Source organism: Microtus oregoni, unplaced genomic scaffold (genome assembly GCF_018167655.1).
Source record: "Microtus oregoni isolate MIOR12 unplaced genomic scaffold, Mior012 000016F_ref0000370, whole genome shotgun sequence".
Lineage (NCBI taxonomy): Eukaryota > Metazoa > Chordata > Mammalia > Rodentia > Cricetidae > Microtus > Microtus oregoni.
In genome coordinates this window covers 6,826,672-6,847,092 of record NW_024543075.1, presented here as the reverse complement: position 1 = coordinate 6,847,092, position 20,421 = coordinate 6,826,672, and the positions used below count along the sequence as shown (strand labels likewise).

The 20,421-nt window shown below is 45.9% G+C and overlaps 1 protein-coding gene across 1 annotated transcript in view; it reads right to left on the bottom strand.

Annotated features, from left to right (window-relative positions):
• Nucleotides 1-20,421, bottom strand: part of Tcerg1l (transcription elongation regulator 1 like) — a 181,210-nt gene that overhangs the window by 34,181 nt on the left and 126,608 nt on the right. Inside the window, exons 7-8 of the mRNA XM_041666116.1 lie at nt 16,958-17,112; nt 5,728-5,797 (exon numbers count right to left, since the gene is read on the bottom strand). Of these exons, the coding sequence (XP_041522050.1) occupies nt 5,728-5,797; nt 16,958-17,112 (225 nt within the window). The remainder of the gene's footprint in view (nt 1-5,727; nt 5,798-16,957; nt 17,113-20,421) is intronic.

The window sequence follows — 20,421 nt, the reverse complement described above, 5'->3', positions numbered from 1 at the left end:
TGAGGCTGTGTGGTTGCCTGGCAAGAGCTGCAGGTCTAGCATTGTCTCAGAAATCTGCATCCTGCTAGCAAGACGAGGAGCACCCACACCTCCTCAAGCATCAGGGGCCCCAAACGCAGGAGCCGGCACACAGTTTGACAAGCCAGTCAGATGGAACCTTGATGTGGAGAAGACATGTCTTCCTCTCTTCATGTGAGGGTGGCTTGCTCATGCTCCACAGCCTTGAGGAGGGACCTATATATGTTCAGGGCTTTACTCAGAGCTCAGGAAGGCCCAAGGATTTCCAGCAACCACCAGACTATAGGCTTCTAGAACGAAGTATATGAAGAGACTCTCATTGGAAGAGATTCTGCCAAAGACTGTTCTATGCATGGGATGGGAAGTCAGAAGTAACAAGTTCCCTGCCAGCCTGGACCATCCCAAGGATGCCTTCCTGCCCTTGCTCACACAGGGTGAAGATCACGGGGTCAATGAAAGCCAAGTTCTCACTATACAATAAGTGTAAGATGGATGTTAGGTAAGTAGGGTATAGAAAACCAATGAAGAGCAATCAGAGGCCAGACACTCTAGACCCCATTCTAGTCTGGCCTCTTAACATAACAACCAGATTTCAGACTTCTCTCAGTTTAAATGAAAAGCTTTATGATATCTATGAACTCCGTCTCTCCCACCCACAAGGAAACAGTCCTGTGTGCAGACATAGCATCAAAGGCTGTAACCCAACTGCCTTCTAATAATGTTCCCCCATCTAGGAAATATGTGAGTTTTTTGCTGCTTTCAGAATAAAGTAAATTCACAGGACTGTTCACTTTGTAGCTTAAAAAGACAAATTGAAATCCCATGACAAACTGCTACATCTGCACTCAATCTTCTCAGAGGCAGATGTCAATGAAGGGTCCTGTCTGGGACACCTTAGTGATACATGGCACAGATCCTGCACAGGTTTCTATGTCGAGTCAATTGATCACCTGAAAGAATGAATTAAGTGTAAGCGATTGCTTAAAAGCTAAGTGGAGGTGAGTAATTTGTTCATCACCATACATGTCAAAGACTACACAGACTTCACACTCCCTGTTGTCTCACAACGTCCCCGGGGAATTAGGCAGGGCTGGCACAGAGAGGCAGGGCAATCTATTGTCTTCCTGGGCCATCTTTAGAGGTGTGATTTCAGAACATTGTCTAAAAGTATTTTGAAATACTTCCCATTCTCAGTAGTAATTTTCCAAAATGGTCCCCCACACTCAAATGTTTGAATATTTGATCTTTAGTTGGTGGAACCATTTGGAAAGGATTAGGAAGGGTGGTCTTGTTGGAGGAGGTGTGTAACTCTGAACTTCAAGGTTTCAAAAGTTCCACACCATTGCCAGTGTGTTTTCTCTCTCTGCTTCCTACTTATAGATCAAGATGTGAGCGCTCAGCTGTCCCTGCCACCATGCTTTTGCTCTGGCCTCTAACCATCTGCAACCGTAAGACCAATTAAACACAGACAGGGTTTCTCTGTAGCTTTGGAGCCTGTCCTGGAACTAGCTCTTATAGACCAGGCTGGCCTGAAATCACAGAGATCTACCTGCCCCTGCCTCCCGAGTGCTGGGATTAAAGGCATGTGCCACCAATCGCCCGGCTTAAGCAGTTTCTTTTCTAAATTACCATCGTCATGGCATTTTGTCATAGCATTAGAAAAGTAACTAAGACACAGGGAAGGAAGGAGAAGGGCTCAGCTCACACTTGAGGACCAGAGCTCTGTATATTGACCTTCCTGCTGACCAGATGGCAGCATCTCTCTGACTGCAAAGGGGTCACCTCCTCCACCTTCCCACAGACAACACTATCTAGGGATAGACTTGACTTGAAGACTATCCAAGAACTGGGAGCTTCTAAACCTCCCATCTTGACCTTGTTGGCCAGGATAGAAAGTTATTATTAAATTCTTATGTTTGGCTTTCAGATAATGGCACTTTTAATTTATTCTGAAAGGGTTCATCTTGCCATAGGGTCATGTCTGGGGTACAGACGTACAAGAAGATGAATTATAGCCATACAATTCCTGGGAAAGAATCTCAAATACACAAAGGTGGGATTCTCTGTGGTACCCACCTCATCCTAAGTGGTCTGAAATTGCTCTTCACCATAGCTCCATCTGGAGACTCTTGGTGTCTGGGAGTAGAGCAGTAGGGGAAGATTTGGAGAATGCAGCAGAGTGACACAAGGCCACTTCTTACTCATCCCAGCATCTTGGGTCTTCAAGGAAAGCTGAATATGACCTCAAAAATGATCTATATTAGTAACTTTTCTCATAGCTGTGACAACACCCACCATAAACAAGTTAAAGCCGAGTTTCTTTTGACCCATAGTTTGGGGGGACTGACCATCATGGCAAGGAAGGCACGGTGGCAGAGGAGCAGCAGCTGGTCGCATTGTGTCTACAGCCTGGACTCTTAGACAGTGAGTGCTGTTGTCCACATTCAGGATGGGTGTTAAAACACCCTCATGGAGGTGTGTCTCCTAGGTGATTCTAAATCCTGCCAAGTTAATAGTCAAGATTAACCATAACAACACTTTACTTGACCTGACAATTCTATGGCAGGAGACTCTCAGCTTGGTACATCCAAAGCCAACAGTTGCATCCCAAAAGGTTAGAGAGCAACATAATAAACAATGTCCCATCTTTTAATCAACCCAGAGCAAAAAATCTGTACTGATGTCATGGAAATGTCAGAATGCTATCAAAGCCACTGTGCCAACGGTAACAAAAGGACAAAATTTATTGACTCAGTGAAAACCCCAATTCTTGAATAGCAAAACCTGGCTTCTCAGGAAGGGGCAAGCTACCATGTATGCCCATAACAACTTCTCTGTAATGTTTCGTGGTTATTTCCATTCTGGTTTCTGAACCGAATGACATACTTTTGCTAAGTGCCCCCAAAATAATTTCATTTGAATTTGAAATAAAGTCTCAACTCCCTAGAATAGACAGCACATTCCAAAAGAAGGTCCAATCTATGAAAAGACCCAGTCTTCAGAAAGTAGGAACTGGCAGGACCTCCAAACCCTGCATGAGAAGGGGACATGCAGCAATGAGCCAATTTTCTGGTTCCTGGGAAGATGGATGAGTTTGCATCAGAAACCCATTCCACTAAATAGTAAATAAGAAGCTTTCAGGAAATGGCACTCACCAGGTAGTTTAAAATACTTCTGTGTTTTGAAAGCTTGTCATTGTGACATATTTCTCCTCCAAGAGGATTTTAGGGAAAGTATCTTTTGCGCCTACATTATCTGCACAATCAATTTAATTCCATCTGTGTCTGAATGCCCCAAGTGGTTTCAGCTGTGCCAGGGCTCATCAGAATGCAGAGGTAGAGAAGAATCTAGACCCACCATCACTATCATTTAGCCCCTACTTCTATATATCATGACATATTGGGCCAGCAAGTCACACCTTGCCAGAAAGTTCTCATTGCTTTTCGAAGAGGGAAAATATTATTTATACTAAAGGGGCAGGTCAAGATGAAGTGATTCCAGAAAGATGTGTGGGGGCATATTCCTTGCTGCCTACAACCAGTTCTGCAATATCAAATGCATACAGTGCCCAGACCTGTGAAATGCTATTTGCCAAATGCAGTGGGGGCCATTATCAATGAGCCATGAGGTGTCATGGCACTGCAAAAAACCAAAAAGTACGGTGAGAAGCTTAACCATGGTGGGGCTGCAGATACAGCAGGCTTGCCTTCTGCAAAGCACAAGGCAGACCTGTCTTCTCACACAGAGCAGGTCCTTCTTCAACACACAGGGCGGGCCCACTTTCTGTACACACAAGGGAAGGACTCAATTTCTGTGAACACAAGGAGGCCTACCTTCTGCCACACAGAGAAGACTAGCCTTCTGCATGCACAGAGCTGGCCCCCCTTCTAAATATACAGACCTACCCAGCCTCCCTCTCTGTACACTGGATCAAAAATGAATGATTTCCAGAACTTTCTGGAATATGCTGGGTCTTCAGTCTGGCTGTTTCCTGGCTACTGAACATTTTTTTTTTTCTGCAGAATCGTGTTAGGCAGGCATGGTCTCACCAAGGCAGCCCTGGGCGAGTACCTGGTGAGCCTGGAGGCACAGCAGCATGCATGCAACAGGCACCAGCCCCTCCCGCAGCTGCAGTGGATGTAGACACGTACAACTGCAGAAACTGGAACAGCTCTGCGGGAAACATCTGTGCTTGTTGTTTCAAAGTCAGTTTTTAATTCTGGAAGTCATTCAGATGATTAAAACCAAAATTAATGTGTCGCTGTTATTTAAATGCCAATTGCTCAGAATCCGAGGCCAGTCCATTTCCCCGGCACCACAGGGAGCTTGTCTCGGGTTTCAAACTCAGGGCACTTGTGCACAGACCAGCTGGGACAGCTTGGCTGACAGTTATGCTGTAGACAAGAAAGTCAAAAGGCTGCCTGCCCTTCCTCCCAGTTCTTGAACTCTTGAATCATCAAAGATGCTGGATAAAAATCTCCTGTGGTCACATAGGATTTCTTTGGCCTTCCCATGAAGTAACCTCTTAAACGCAAGAGCTGAGGCAGTCAGAAAGCAGAGGCCTTCAAGACTGGGATGAGAGGCTTGGCCCCAGGGTCCCACAGAGTTCTGTCCCTGCTTCATAGTAGCCGGTCCTGCACAGACCCAACACCACCTCCAGATGGAGGCACAGCAGCAAGACGCCAATGATAAGAAAAACCATCCGCTGCTGGACCACAGTGTCCAGCCTTGACGATAGTGTCCCGCCTTTACCCTTCACAGTTCTGGAAAGTTTTGTGGGTTTCTTCTCAGTTCTGAACTCAGTTAGTTTTCCCTCCAATCTAACTGTGGCCTTCACTGGAGAGAAAAATCCATCCTAAATTCTAGCTGTCAGAGATATAATGGCCCAGCATCTAGTTTCCCATCATCCTTTTGTTTACTGAAATATCTCAGAATGAAGGACCAAGGAGGTGAAAATGGATAATGGTTCTGAAATAAGATTTCATTTTTTTGTTATGCCAAATGTCTGCTTCTTCTATTAAGGGACATTTTTAAAGGAGAAAATGTTGCCAACATGCTTGACCAAAGCCTCTGAATTTCTGATCCGGGCCTGGGGAGATAATGAAGGGAGCTGATACAGAAGCCAGATGCAGGTGAAGGTACTTGATGGGCCCAAGAAAGCCGCATGTTTCAGTAGGATATCCATTCAGGTCCTACCGAGGCCAAGGACAACTAAGTTCATGAGTTGTTCCACATATAGAGGACAGACCAGTGACCTTGTGAGAGACACTAAAAAGGAAAGGACATGTTCTATCCCACACATGCAGCCGTGCAATGACAAGCCAGTTTGATAGATACCTTCATGTCACTAAGTACCGCACATAGTTTTGCAGACATGTCCACAGCTTCACTTCCAGAACTTAAAAGACAAGGATTGGATGGATTGCAAGCAAGACCCAGAGAGGCAATATTCATCCAGAATTATTTTACACAACACAGGTATGCCCTGAGTAGGGGGCCACCATGGCCACTTCCACGGGGTTCTGGAAGCTGAGCATGTGGCCCCAAACTTCAATGAAATACCCAGAGCAGATGCCAAGAGATAACCCATGGCATCTGCTTCACAGTGAAACTATTTTTTTTTCTTAACTCAGTGTAGTCGAAGTGCTTTCTTTTCACGCCACCAAAGCATCAAGGGCAGATAAAATAGGATAGGACAGTGCCACCTACCTATTCCTCTTAGTTTTCACACTTTGGTCCTCACTGCCATCTTCTGAACTGGATCCATCGCTGCTTTCAGCTGAAAGAAACATCACATTAACACAGTTGAGGGTCAGTCTTAGTACTCTGGAAGCCAGCAGCCCCTCTAAAAATTAGGAAATTGGATTTCTCTTAGACACTGACATTACTACTATGAACTTGCTTTCTTTGGTACCTATTCCTTTGAATTTTAGTAATATCAGAAAAGATACCTGACTTTGAAATCAACCTGATTGTTGATGTCAAAGAGGCCATCTCTAGCCCCTGTGTCTCCAGAGGTCACCAGGCCTCTGGATGAGTAAATAAGATAAAAAAACAAACAAACAAACAAGCATTGCTCTACCTACAAGATCAGCCCTTCCCAAGCAGGTATGAGCACTGCCTCTCTGCCAGTTGGCCACTGAAGTGGTAGCTTCTCCTTATTGGTCTCCTGGTACCCAGGGCTTTCCTCCATCCCCCATAAGAGCAACAGGCCCTTCTGGCATACCATATGATCTTTATCACAGACTACCTTTGTCCAAAGCCTGACCATTTGAAAGATGCGTTACTGTTTTCAAGCTATGTGGTGCAGCTCTGGAATTACTGCATGAAATGTGAGAATGGCAAATGTGTGCTGGTGCCCTGGGGATTCCGGGTTGACTGTAAAAGAGCAAGAATGAATGGGAGATGGTTCTAGAGCCTTGTCAATTCTGACCCATTGCATGAACTTTGTTCCCAGAAAAACAAGAGGTAGCCTAGCCTGTTTTCCCCTCTGCATCTGTACACTCTCAAACCCATCATCTCTATAAACCAGTCATAGTGCTGACAGTGGAGGAAGGGTGGAGTCAGCTTGGCAGAGTACACCTCCAGGTCCCCACACTTCTACCTGGGTCACACCCTCCCATCAGTTGCTGTGTATTGTCTTGTCGTTCCTGAAAGGCCTAATGTCCCTGCTCTAAACACGTGTGAAACTCACAGGATAGTGATTTCACTGCCCCATTTCATGCCAAGATAAGATTTTATGTAGCCAAGGTGGTCTTTGAACTCTTGGTCTTCCTACTTGGACCTTCCTATCTTTTCTTTTAAGATATTACATTTACCATTAGGTGCTGACCTGGAAGCTTCATCTCTACGAGGGCTACCTTTCATAGTACTGAAGTTACGATGCATATTACTAGGGTAGAAATATAATTAATACTTTTATCCTGTTATTAACCCTTCCATATGCAATAATGACCAGCCTAGCAAGATAGGCCCATTAAGTGCAATAATGACATGGACATCATAGAAGAGACAAAACCATAACACACCCCAGCCTACTCCAGAGAGACCATGATCAGTGATAACCTTAAATGCACAGGCTGTCCAATAATTATATAGATACTATTCAAGATAAACCTGCAGAATGTTGGTTATTGTTTGGGAGGTCTTTTGATTATTTTGAATAATCTCAACACAAGTAGACCGTTTTTTGTCCTGATATAAAAATTCATAAATCACAGAGGACAATATTTTCAAATTTGACTGTCTTTAAACATACAATATGAAACAGAAAGCCACACAAAGCAGATCTATTGGGTTGGTCTCTGCCACTGCCACTGATTAGAATCATCCTCTTCACACCTGGGAGACTATGAGCACTCTACTCATGAGGGCAGTGCTGGCATAGGGAGAGGTTGCTGTCCTCTCCTGACTTCAGGGATGATGGAGTAGAAACAGATGTGACCATGTCCAAAGCAAACAACATACTGCATGAAGTTCCCATGAAAAATCAAAGATGATTTGAACCAGCCAGCAGCAAACTGGGTCATCAGTTTCCCAAAATTAAGGGGAAAAAACCTCATGGAGTTACCACCTGAAAGTGCCTAGATTACCTTGTTGAACAGGTTTACAAAGCACATAGAGAAACAGGAAAGAACTTAAGGGGCTTGTGTGAAGGAATCCCACAGGCTGACTCCACTCAGATAAATCAGACATGGGCTACTGAAAGCACATAAAGCCTTACTGCAAAGCGAAGAGGAAGCTTCAGACACTAACCTCACAATGATGTCCTCTACAGCCAACATGGCGGCAGGGAGGGTGGGGAGCGTGGAGGCTAGGAGATGGCTTAGCGGGTAAGCGTGCACACCACTCTTGCACAGGACAGGAGTTCAGTTCCCAGCAACCAACAGCCTGTACTCCAGCTTCAGAGGATCTGATACCCTTTTCTGGGCTTTGTGAGAGGATGCCGGGAGCCAAGGGGAGGAGAGCACAGGGAGATACTGCCAAACTCTGACAGAGCTTCTGTCTGGGAAGGTGGAAAAGCTCCAGGAGTAGCTAGTAGTGATGGCAAACAGCATTGTAAATAAACTTAATGCCACTAAATGTACATTTTAAGACGGCTAACTGGTAAGCTGTATGCTACATATATTTTCTCAGAATAAAAAAATCATGAGCAAACTGTTTTATGGAAAAGATCAGAGCTCAGGAAAACTACTGGAAAGATATGATAGTCAAACACCTTAATCCCCCAACTTACGGGAGTCCCTATAATTCAGTGAGAAAGACAAACACGAATGTGTTCCCAGAAACACAAAACACATGGCAACAAACCTCGGTACAGAATGCATCCGTGGGAGTGTGTATTGATGGATTGATCCCTTCCGAGGAAGACTTCACAATGTTAGAAACTGAAAAGGCATGCGCCGGATGATATAGCAATTCCAATAACATGGAATTACACAATAGACACTCTTGTGAAACTGTGGGTATGGACTGACATAAACAAACACATGTTAAGTTTCATAACTCATAGACTATGGTTGATTAGCCAGCATTAAATCTCCCGTATCTCTGAGACGGTGTTTCTTTCTGGGAGCAGAGGGGTCACTCTATGTAAATGTGTGTCAGGCATGGTCTGTGGTTGAAACCTAATAGAGAATCACAGAATTAAATAGTGGCAGGTGAGGCAGCCGTGCACTCAAGTGAGATCCTTGGGGTGTGATGTATACCTGTGTTCCACATGGCCACAGGTTGTAGAGGAAGAGGCAGCCACTCCTCCCTGTCAACACTCCAGGAAAGGTGTGTCCATGAGCCCAACCATGCTGTGGCCGTTAAAGGAACAACCAGCTGTTTCCTGGTTGGAGTTTAGGCCTGGTCTACGGGCGGGAACCCGTGTTTGGTACTATAATTCAGGAAAAAGGGCCTGCGACTGGGGAAATTACAGACCTCAGAGAGGAGACATCTGCTATTGTGTTAAATAGCTGCGAGGAGCCTGTCAAACTCCTCCAAACATGGTTTGTTTTTGTATGTAGATTACTGCTGCTGTCCGCTCACAGTCCAAGCAGCCTTACTTTGACAGTGGGCAGCAGTCAGAGCAGAGGTTTCATTCATGATGACTGAAACTGCCGGGAACAAGTGTCTATCTGTGCTGTTGGTGTGGCTTAGTGACCTGATGCTCAGCCCTAAGTGGGAGAAAATATTTGTAAGTGTGTGTGTATGTGTGTGTGTGTGTGTGTGTGTGTGTGTGTGTGTGTGTTTGTGTGTGTTCCCTTTCCAAAGCTTCAGAGACATCAGGGAACATGATAGAAGAAGGTGTGAAAATTTAAGAGCTATAGGAAAGGGAGCAGTCCTCCATGTTGGGCACATTCACCACTATCTTGAAGCATACTTGTGAGCACACCCATGATCCTGGGCCTATTCAAACTTCTTTGTGGAGGGAGAGCCTTACACTGCTCATGGGACCCTCAAGAGACCTTTCTGGGATCTTCATGAGGTCTTCCCTTCCTGAGATTATATATGAGAGAAGCAATTGACCGGAGTGAGACTCTTCATGAGTGCAACTGTGCGTAGGTTGCCCAGAGGACTGGCTACTGTGTGGCTGCCCACATAAGCAACCACAGTAAATGGACTGACTTGGACAGTCCTTTCTTTTGTCTGCTGGTACCTTATCTGATACTACTACACCTTCCTTCTGTCTCTCTAGGAAAAGCAATGGTCCTTTGGTAACAGGGACCATAAAGGGGTGAGTTGGCTGCCAGCGGAGTGGGAAGCCAGCTTGCGGCAGGGACAAAAGCCAGGGAGAAGGACACAGTCAGAGTGAACCCACTGTGCAGCTGGTCCATCTGCAGATCAAGCCAGATGCCCACAGGTGCTAGCACTGTTTTCTCTGTGCTCCTAGGGCACATTTGAATTAAGGGACCAATGCAATGACAAAGAAGCTCATGCTAAGAAAGAGCATGGCCTACATGGGAGCTGATGTCACCCTAGAGGTCACCCATCCAAGAGAGGATTTTATGGGATGTTTTGTTTGGTTGACTTGAGTTCCTTGCTGATATTCAAGAAGGAAGTTTGGCATTGTGGGAAAGATCATGGAAGGCTCACTGTCAAAGGCTTCAATAAGTGTCCTATCCATATCCTATTCTCTAATGCCACAGTGTCCCTTCCAGCCTTCCTCTTCTTAGCCCGAAAATGGGTGGTTAGGTCCCCAAATTGGTCTGCTCCTCTTGCCTCAGGACCTACAACATTCCTTATGCTTGTACCCCATATGTGACATCAGCCAGTGTCATCAGCCCTATCTCAAGAGATATCAAGGCCACTGGCCTGGACGCTCACTGTGCTTGGTGTCCACACCTTTAGAAGGCTCATGGCTTTCTGATCTGCATGTGTTTACTATTGGAGGCAATGCCAAGTGTCAAGCCTGGGCTTGATTAACGTCAATTAAAAAAACAAAACAAAACAACTGATTGGTTTAGAGAACGATTCCCTCTTCTTTCCCTTCCCCTCCTCCCTCCCCCTTCTTTTCTCCTTTTTTCTTATGTTTGGTGAGAAGTGGGTGAAAGTTTGGTTCTGGGAAGCCAGATAGATTAAGGTTGTGTGATTCCATGTAGCAGGCAGGAACTGGAGACACGGAGAGTTACACTGATTCTTTCTTCTATTGAGGAATGAATGGGGGCTAACTAACACGGTTCAGTTCTGAGCTGCCCATTAGCCTTGCCTGATGAATGCAGGCCAAACGCAGCCATGAATAAGGTATTATGACAACATCCTGAGACCCCCCCGCCCCGCCCCGTGTCAGCTTCTCTTGACTTGATTTGTTCCTTTCCCAGCTGAAGACCCACATTAAACTCTACCTGCATTCTGTCTTCAGCTTCTTCCTAAAGTCCATGTGGGACTCTCCCAAGAGACCATGGCTTCCTCCCCCTTCTTATCTGGTGTCACATACAGAGATTGACCAATTTAGCCATTGGGAGGGACCTCAGAAAACAAGGCTCCTGTTGCCTTCACAGTGCAAACATCAGTCAGAGTCCTGGCTGATACAAAAGACAACATACAGAACTCAACTCCCTGTAAATAAACTTCAGCCCCTCACACAGAGCTGAGCAGGTGGAGTCCCTAGCCAGAAACCCCCACATTTTACCCAATTCTTCTTGAGCTAATGAAGCGTGCCCTTATGCTTTGGGGAGGGTTCCAGCATTTGCATTTCAGTGGCCACCTGGTCCCTTTGTGATGCAGAGACCCAGTACACACTGTCTCGGCCACACAATGCCTGGGAAGTGGCCCCTTCACCAGCCACAGCTGTGTTTACCCTCAGGATGATTTTATATCCTACTTAGTGAAATGCATGTCACTGTGAATCCACATTTATCCTGAATATAAATGACTAAAATATTTGCACAGCAATTGAAGCTGAGTGAGCTCTTGTTTGTCTCTATTGCCCAGAAGGGAACAAGGAATTGTTAGTCAAGGCTACCTGTACCCTATTTCTCCTGTGAGACCTGACCAGGAAGCTCTTCTTCAGCCTCAGGTCAGACCTATCAACCTTCAATTCCTGATCCCACATCTGACAGACCCATGAACTCAGCAAGATACCTGTTCTGCACCCCTTCCTCTGTAAAGTAGGGACATAGATCATGGAAAGCAGAGATGCCTCCCAACAATGTCATCAACCTCACTGAAAGCCTGGAAATGTGTTAGGTCACTCCAACAGGAGACTCAGAGTTTCTATATAGTTTACCTAGTGATGGAGATTGTCCTATACCATGCCCTGGATAATGAAAAGTGCCTAAAGAAGATGTCAGGAACTGGAGAATGGCTCAGAGGTTAAGAGCTCTGATTGCCCTTCCAGAGGTCATGAGTTCAATTCCCAGCAACCACATGGTGGCTCACAACCATCTGTAATGAGATCTTATACCCTCTTCTGGCCTGCAGGATACATGCAGGCAGAACACTGTATACATAATAAATAAAAAAAAAATCTTAAAAAAAAAAAAGAAAGAAATGTTAGGAAGACCAGAGATGCCTCCCAGTTGTTTTGAAGATGCAGGAAGGAGAAACGGACCAAGAAAATCAGAAGGCCACTGATGGATATATGTGAATATGTAATATAAATGTTTGTGTGTCAGGAGCCAATTTCCTCCTAAAATCATTACAGGAACCATCACCCTGGGGAGTCTGCAGAGAACCCCACACCCTTAATTGTGTTAGGAATAGTTCTACTTACAGAGCCTACCCCACACCCAAATTGGCTGTTAATGAGAGCTATCTGTTAGCAGAACCCACCCCACATTCCAAACTATCTAGGGATCTAGGTGTGTCAACTCGCGACTTCTTGGCCTACAGTGACCTGATCGAAGACAACCTCCTGCCTACGTGACCAACTTGGACCATGTGACCAACGTGAACCACGCGGCAAGAGCCCAGGCCCCTGTGCCCACCCCCCAACTCTTTACCCTATAAAAGTTGTACCCCGTCTCTAATAAACGCAGGCTTTGACAAGAATTCTTGCTTAGCCTCATTCTGCTTTCCTAGCCCATGTCTTCCAGGTAGTGCCTCTCCGTGACCCTGGAATAACTGACTGCCAGGTGGGTTACTAACCCTAGACTGAGTAGCCCACCCAAAGGCAATCAACATTTGTGTGTATATGGGTATACATGTTTATGTGTATGTGAGTGTGTGTGTGTGTGTGTGTGTGTGTGTATGTTAGAAAGGAGGAGGAAGCAGATACTCCGCAGAGCCTCGGAGAGGACATGCCTTGCTAGCACTCAGAATATACATATTGGACTTCTGCACTTTGGTACTGAAATCTAGTCTTTTGTTTCATTGTAGGACAATATTTGGCAGTTTATTATATTAGCAATTCATGCCCAAATCCTGCGGTGCCATCCTATAGGACTGTGAAAATTTCTGGAACCAAGTATGGAAGCTTCTTGTTAAACATTTCTCTCCATCCTCTGCCAAGAGGATGCCTGCTGCTTCTGTCCTGACCCAGGCCTCCTGTTCTCTTCAGCCACTGGGAGGAGACAGAACAGGAGGAAGGGTGGAGTGATCACTACCTGACTTCCTGTTCTCCTCTACCTCAGAGGAGGCGCTCAATGGCCAGGTATTTAATACGTTCTGAATTTAATGTTTTACTCTACTAGACCATCCAATGAAAGGACCTCCCAGGGCAGGAACAGGATGCATTCTGTGATCATGGCAGGTGGGATGTAAGGACATAATGCTGCCAGTGCACTGGCAGGTGACAGAGAGATTCCTACCCCTTCACAGTAAGAGTGGACATTGCTGCTGCTGATTAGCACAGAAAGAACTGCACCTCCTAGGCTTTATGAACACGAACAGTCTGATGGAGAGACAAATGTGAGCACCTCTGATGGGAGGAGTTTGTACAATCCTAGAGTGTAGCAATGGGTAAGGCCTCTGCTTCTCATTTCACTTTAGTTCAATAGCAAAACTGCAGAGCCATAAAACATCTGGATGCATTACAAGGTAATTAGATGGTAATTTGGATCTTCTCTGGAATCCCTTAGCAAGGCCAAGAGAATGAAAAGGTGGATTCCCCCCTTCCCTGCTGAATGCCCAAGGATAAGTACTTGAGTTATACTTAGTAAGCTGACTGATCCTGAGAGCTCATACATCCCTGGGTAACATCATGAATGTCACACTGCACACACAGATACACACAGGCACACACACACGTGCATTCACACACACACACAAGTGCATACCCATACATACATAAACACATATACACATATTCATATAAACATACATGCACACATGCACTCTCATATGGCATACATGTGAACACATAAATATGAGCATACTCCACATTTACACAGATATATTGATATACAAATATATTCACATAAATGCATGTACATGCATATTCACATATATACACATGTATACCCATATATATTCACATACACACAAACACATACTATACACTCATACTTACCTAAACATACACACATTCATACACAAACATTCTCAAACACACAAATACATACATGTATAATTATATGCACACATGCCTATATATTAGTATATATACACTCACATACACATAAACATATATAGCTACATACACACAAACATTCATATACATACACACATACATACATATGTATATACATACACATACATGTGAACCTGCATAGGTTCATGTACATTTACACACACTCATATACACTCACACACATGCACATTCTTTCTTATATACTACCTATTCTCTTTGTCTCTCACGTACTCAAACATGTTCACACACATAAACATTTTCATACTTACACACCAAACTCATACTCTCTTCTCTCTTCACACACACACATACTCTCATATCCACATGGACTCACATCCACACGTTCATACATTCTCTCTCTCTCTACACACACACACACACACACACACACACACACACACACACAGCCTGATGTCAGTTAATGTGGCTGACATTGTACAAAGTTCATTTTATTTGCCTCTTGGAAACCAGTGGGGATGGACAGATCAACTAGATTGCTAAACTGTTCTGTTTAGAATAGAAAGAAACATCTATCAATACATTCCAATCCAGACTGGATCTCAACTGAAGAAAATATAAAACAAATGCCACTGAGAGCCATCTTCCTGGAGCTTATTACACCAACAAGGCCACATCATCCCTGAAGAACCAGCAGCCAGGGAAGGTGCCACGAGGCTGATGTTGGCTGGAGACTGCCAGTTCCTCCCTCATTCCTTAATTAATTCTCCAGAAACACCTTCTTCTCTAGATGCTTGCCAGGTCTCACAGAGTTAGAAGTTCTGGTCTCAAAGTACAAGTCTACCTGGCAACTAGAAATTGCAAATGGAGGTCATTTGCAATTTGCATGTGCTTTAGAATTGTGTGGGAAAATGCCCACTGTCTGGGGTGGGGGGGGTCGGGTAAAAAAAAAAAAAGAAAATGCCCACTGTCTCATCTTTTCTTAAAGGTAAAAATGTCCTTGAGGTCACACATTTCAAAATTGCCTCTCTCTCTCTATCATCTATCTATCTATCTATCTATCTATCTATCTATCTATCTATCATCTGTCTATCGATCCACCTCAAGGCTGTGCTGTCCCCAGGTTGTGATGTCAAGTTAAGCTACTCAGACATTCCTGAGTGTGTCCGTTAGACTTGACACACGACTCTGCATTTGTCCCTAGAAAATGCAATCCCTGTTAGTGGGATAAACTGGAGCACTGACCTACTTGTCTCGGGTGACTAAGTCCGTGGTCCCCTTCCCAGACGACCCTGTAGAGTTTTTGGAGACACCGCCCTGTCTCTTCAGATCTGGCATGATTTGATCCAAACAACAGGAGAGAACCATGCACTCAACTCTCAATAACCTCATTTCTTCCTCATTCCTGTTAGTGCTTGGGGCAAAATCAAAAGATCACACACAAGTATCTGGAAGTCACGTCTTTTAAAAGGTGCGAATAGCATCATCACCATCCATGGAGCAAATGAAGTCACTGCCAGGGAAAACCATGCCAACTGTTTCTCAGAAGACACGAAATCCTCCTGCTCTTTCTGACCTGTGCGCCTTCTCTTGTCTGAGAGCCAAAAGCAACTGATCTGCAGGGCTTGGAAAGCCTCTCTGGTGATGAAAATGCCCCCTCTAATTAAGATGTCACTTCATCAAAAGGGAAAAACATAGTCAAAAGTCCAGTTTCATCGTCTCTGAACACAGGGACATTTTAACTTTTTTTCTTTTTTTTTCCCCCAGTAAAATATACACCTACAACGTCTTTATTTTCTCATCATCAGCTGGGAAACTCTCAGGAGAATATTCTGCTTAAGTGAGATAGAAATGCTGCATTGTTCTGTCTCATTCATTCAGGACTAAGTTTGGCTTTCTGGGAGCACCTAATTCTCTGTAGTACTGTGAAGAGCTAAGAGGGGTTTAATTCGCAGCCTTCTAACTGGCTCTGACTTTACAAGCTGATGTCCTCTTGTTCAGCTGTAGGTAATGTGAAAAAAAATCACATCAAGCCCTTAAAATACCTTCTAAAATTGAACAACAACTTCATTTAAAATGTCAAGATTCCATGCCCACCTCTCTGCCTTTTCAGAATGTATAACCACTCTCAGCATGGATGGTGAGGCTAGCCTGGTGTGTGCCTGTAATCCCATCCACTTGGACAACTGAGGCAGAGGAATTTAAAATGCAAAGCCTTTGGGGGCTACAGTGTTCAAGGACAGCCCAGGCAATTTAATGAGACCCTGTTTTCAAATAACAAGTAAAAAGAAGCCAGGGGTACAGTTCCGCGATCAGTCCAGCGTGTGTGACACATATTCAGTCCCCAGCACACCTCTTGAAGGATGCTATGTTAATCCGTGTGCTTGGGGAGCAGGGCTTTCCCATGCATGCATCACTCATAAAAATACATCTGCTTTCCTGACAAGGAGCCTCGCACAGGATGCTGGGTGCTCTTCTCCCACTCTTGGTGAGATAGGACTCATAGGCTGGTGGGTCAGAAGTAGCCAACTCCTCACTTAACAGTCCCTCCTATGGGACAGAAGGCCCCCTTACCCCACCCCCATCTGTGGGCTTCCACTAATATATTGCCATGACCTCCGTGGTCCAGGGGCTAGAATGTCCCGTGGTGTTGAAGGAAACACACTCACATTTGCCCACATCTGCTCTCCAGTGCCCAACAGTAGGAGAACTAAATGAAAGCCAAAGGACAGCCAGTGGCCATCTGCACTGTCCCTGCACAGATGACTTCATGAGATGCAAGGAGAAGCGCGAGCCCAGTACTTGAAAGAATCAAGTTTTTAGTGGGAAGCACCACAAAAACTTAATGTATGAGTCTGTGGTCCTCAACATGACTCCAGTATAACCCCGCCCCCCCAGCATAACCATGAGCAGCAGCAGTGCCTGCTCCTGCCCCCAGACAGAGCAGAGCCCTTCCACAGGGCCACCCCATCCCCTGTTAATTACTTGCTGAGGCCTCCAATTTGCGTTTGTGGGGCGGGTCCTCGATGATCCTCTTGAGGTCCCCACGGTTCTTCAGGTCCATGGGCTTCTCCCAGACTGACAGCTGCATGGTCGGGTTGAAGAAGAAAACCCGGTCATCCCCTGTCCAGACCACACACCTGTGAAAGTTGAAAACCCACTTCAGTCACTTTTAGAGACACCTGGTGAGGAGCGGGCGCCCACACCCCTCTCTCAGAACGCCCCTAGAGGTCATGAAGACATTCCTGTAGGCATCAAAAATAACGGCAGAGCCCTTCCCTGGGGACTCTTTGTGCTCCTTCTCACACCCTCATTTGGTTAACAGGCCTTATTTCCATTCCCTGCCACCAGCAAGGATTCCAGGGTCAGAGAGGTCAAGACACTTTCTGAGACCACAGAAAGCCACACCCACCCCAGTGCAGAACACTGCCTGACTCAGCTCAGTAATATTTTCTCTCAGGCCTGGGCACCTGTGTCCCCTGCTCCAGGTGACCATTTCACTGCCTTTCCCATTCCATACTGTATATCCATCAAAGAGATGATAAATGGACCATTTGGCCTAGCAACTGAGCCCTTTCTGCTCAGCACACTCATGCTCATGAGAGCCTCATACTTTCATATATGGATTCCTAAAATAAAGGAAGAAATGGTGTATTGTTTGGTGTATCGTTCTCTCACTTTGAGAGAATGAGAAATAGACACAGAAGAAGAGAGCCCTCCTCCAAGGTTGACCACTGCCTTTGGTCTATGCCTCCTGTTCTTAGGAAGCTATAAGAGCAAGCCTGACCAAGGCCCGTTTCCTATCCCTTAAAATTTACCTTAGACAAGGCAGCCCTCCCTGGCCTCAGCTTCCCATAGTAGCCCCTAGTTCTTCCCCATGATTCTCTGTTCCACAGAGAAGATAGGACAGGCTATGTATATATAAACCCTGTCCAAGAGAGGACACCACCCAGAGGGTTCAGTGAGACACTGCTGGGCCTTCAATACCTGGTTCACACATCACTCTAGAAGGCTAGACCGGAGTGTTTGCACAGAATTGGCATGTGAAGGCCAGTTAGCTTTGTTCCATGAGCTGTGCTGAGGGCCCAGGGCTGGGTCCCATGTGCTAGCAACTGAATGGCATAGGACCCTAATGACCTGAGGTGGCCCACCAGATATCTTAACCAGACCAGGTTCCACAGTGGGGCAGACAGACTGGCACTCTGCGAATTATCCACATTCGGATCCCAGAACCTACAAATAGGTCACCTCACGTGACAAAAGGACTTAGATAAAGATCCTGAGATGGGGAGATGTCCCAAGTCACAGAATGGCCCCAAATGCCTTCATAGATTCCTTGTGAGGAAGGAGGAGACTGTGGATGGAATTAGAGAACACACACAAGCACATGTGCATGTGCTCACATGTGCATACATGTCCATCACACACACAACACACACACACACACACACACACACACACACACACACGTGCGGAGAGTACTGGGGAGGAACTGTGTTACTGGCCTTGAAGGTGAAGGGAAAGCCACAAGCCACAAGCCTAGAAATGGCTCTCCCAGCAAGGCCTGCCACTGAAGTAAGGATGAGAAACCCTCAGTGAGAAGAGCTCAGCCAATTACCATCTGCTCATCAGGGGAGGCATTGGCAAGCTTGATTAATACCACAAACGGAAAGGTATTTGAATGAGATTCACTGGGGAACAGAACTTGGGAACAGGGGCAGAGGACCCAGGAAGGAGGGGGAGCACAGTTGCAAGTCAACCCTTAGGGACAGAAATCGAGGCGGGGAGGGGGGCACACACGCAGCAGCCTCCGCTAATTTCAGTTCCCGACAGGGCTCCAGCGGTCTCTCCTCATGTGGAACAGATGGTTTGCTACGGGTGGTCTGTGGAAACCCTAGCTGTCCAGAAGGCTGAGGTGACAGATTGAATTCTGGTAAGACTGTGGTCAGAGAAGGGACTTGGGCATGAGAGGACTAGAGACAAGAGAAGCTGAAGCCAGATAAGCGAAACAGTCCTCTGCCTCGGTTGAGACGAGCGGAACTCCTGCCCCAGAGTGCTGGAGTTTAATCATGACAGGCTGTCAGCTGTGGATCCTGGGCTGCTACCTAGACATTTCCCATCACCTGGAAACTTGACGCAAAGCAGATCAATCTATGTGGGAAAGGTGGGGACTTGGACTTGGAGAAGTAGCCTCTATGCTGGGGGTAGAGACAGGTACATCAAGGCACGTGGATCTATGTAGGTGGTCCAGGAAGTTATGTGGTAGAGGGTTAGGAGTCCCTATCCTACTGAAGGCATCCTAGACCTTAGGCTGAAAAGGTAGTAGGGCTGATGGCCACAGGGTCTCCAGTAGAGGGAGAGAAAGCAGGGCTGTGCAGGTTACAGTGACCTCCGGAAGAGGTCACCTGAATCTCACCACAGGCCAGAGCCATGCAAGGGAGCTGGATTCATTGCCTTTGGCAGTTGTGTTCCTTTCCCTGAGTCAAAGATGCAAGGACCCTTGAGGACACATATCTCAAAGTTTTCTGCTGCGAGGCCCAGGTCAGCATCTCCGGGTTCTCAGGTGTCTCCTCTCTACCTCCCAAGCACTCTCGTCCACTAAAGAAACAGGCTTCACACCTCAAGACTTACATCGATTTGGCCACATTATCCCAGGCCTCATTTTCACAAAGAGGAAATGCTGTTGCACCTTCTGGGTTCTGTGGGAGGCAGTGGCTTCAGCGTGTGGCACTCAAGTACAAAGCCATACCAGCGCCTCCCGCCCCAAGAAGAGCTGGCACTCTGCGGTGCCTCAAGGTGGAGAAAACATCGCCTGTTTCCCATCTTTCCACCACCAAACTTATAAAGCCAGGGAGAGATGGAGCTATTAGAGACTTAATGGAGCATTAGCGTCTAGGGGGAGGAGTGACAATTAACACTGTACACATTTATATCCAGGCTGCAAAGGACCAGTTCCTATGCCTGGGGGAAGCATGGGGAATTGAACTGCAGGGCCAGTGACAGGTAAATAGATGTGGCTCCCAGGAGGAAATCTGCCCATCCACTTGTTCCAGTTGGTTTCAACTAGACGGAGCTGGCTATGACATGCAAAATTAATTTTATGTTTCATTTTATGCCCATTTTAAGTACACGGATAGCTTCCCTTCTCCAATCATTGCCACATAATTCCTGGATGGCAGCCATATCTCTCTTCTTGCAAAATGTCCCTAGATCCCGGAGGGCGTAATTAGCACACTGAAGTTATTTAAGTCTGATACAGGATCCCCACACTGAGAAGCCCCTTGTGTGGAGATCTGATGTTTTGTTCTAGAAAAGGGATTTTAGTAATAAAATCGCCCTTTGAAGAGCAAGTCCTAAGGTGTGGGAGAGTCACTGCTGCTCAGCCCACTGCAGTGGGAAATCGAGTCTGGCCTGCTGCCTCCGTGAACTCTAGACAAACATACTTGGGG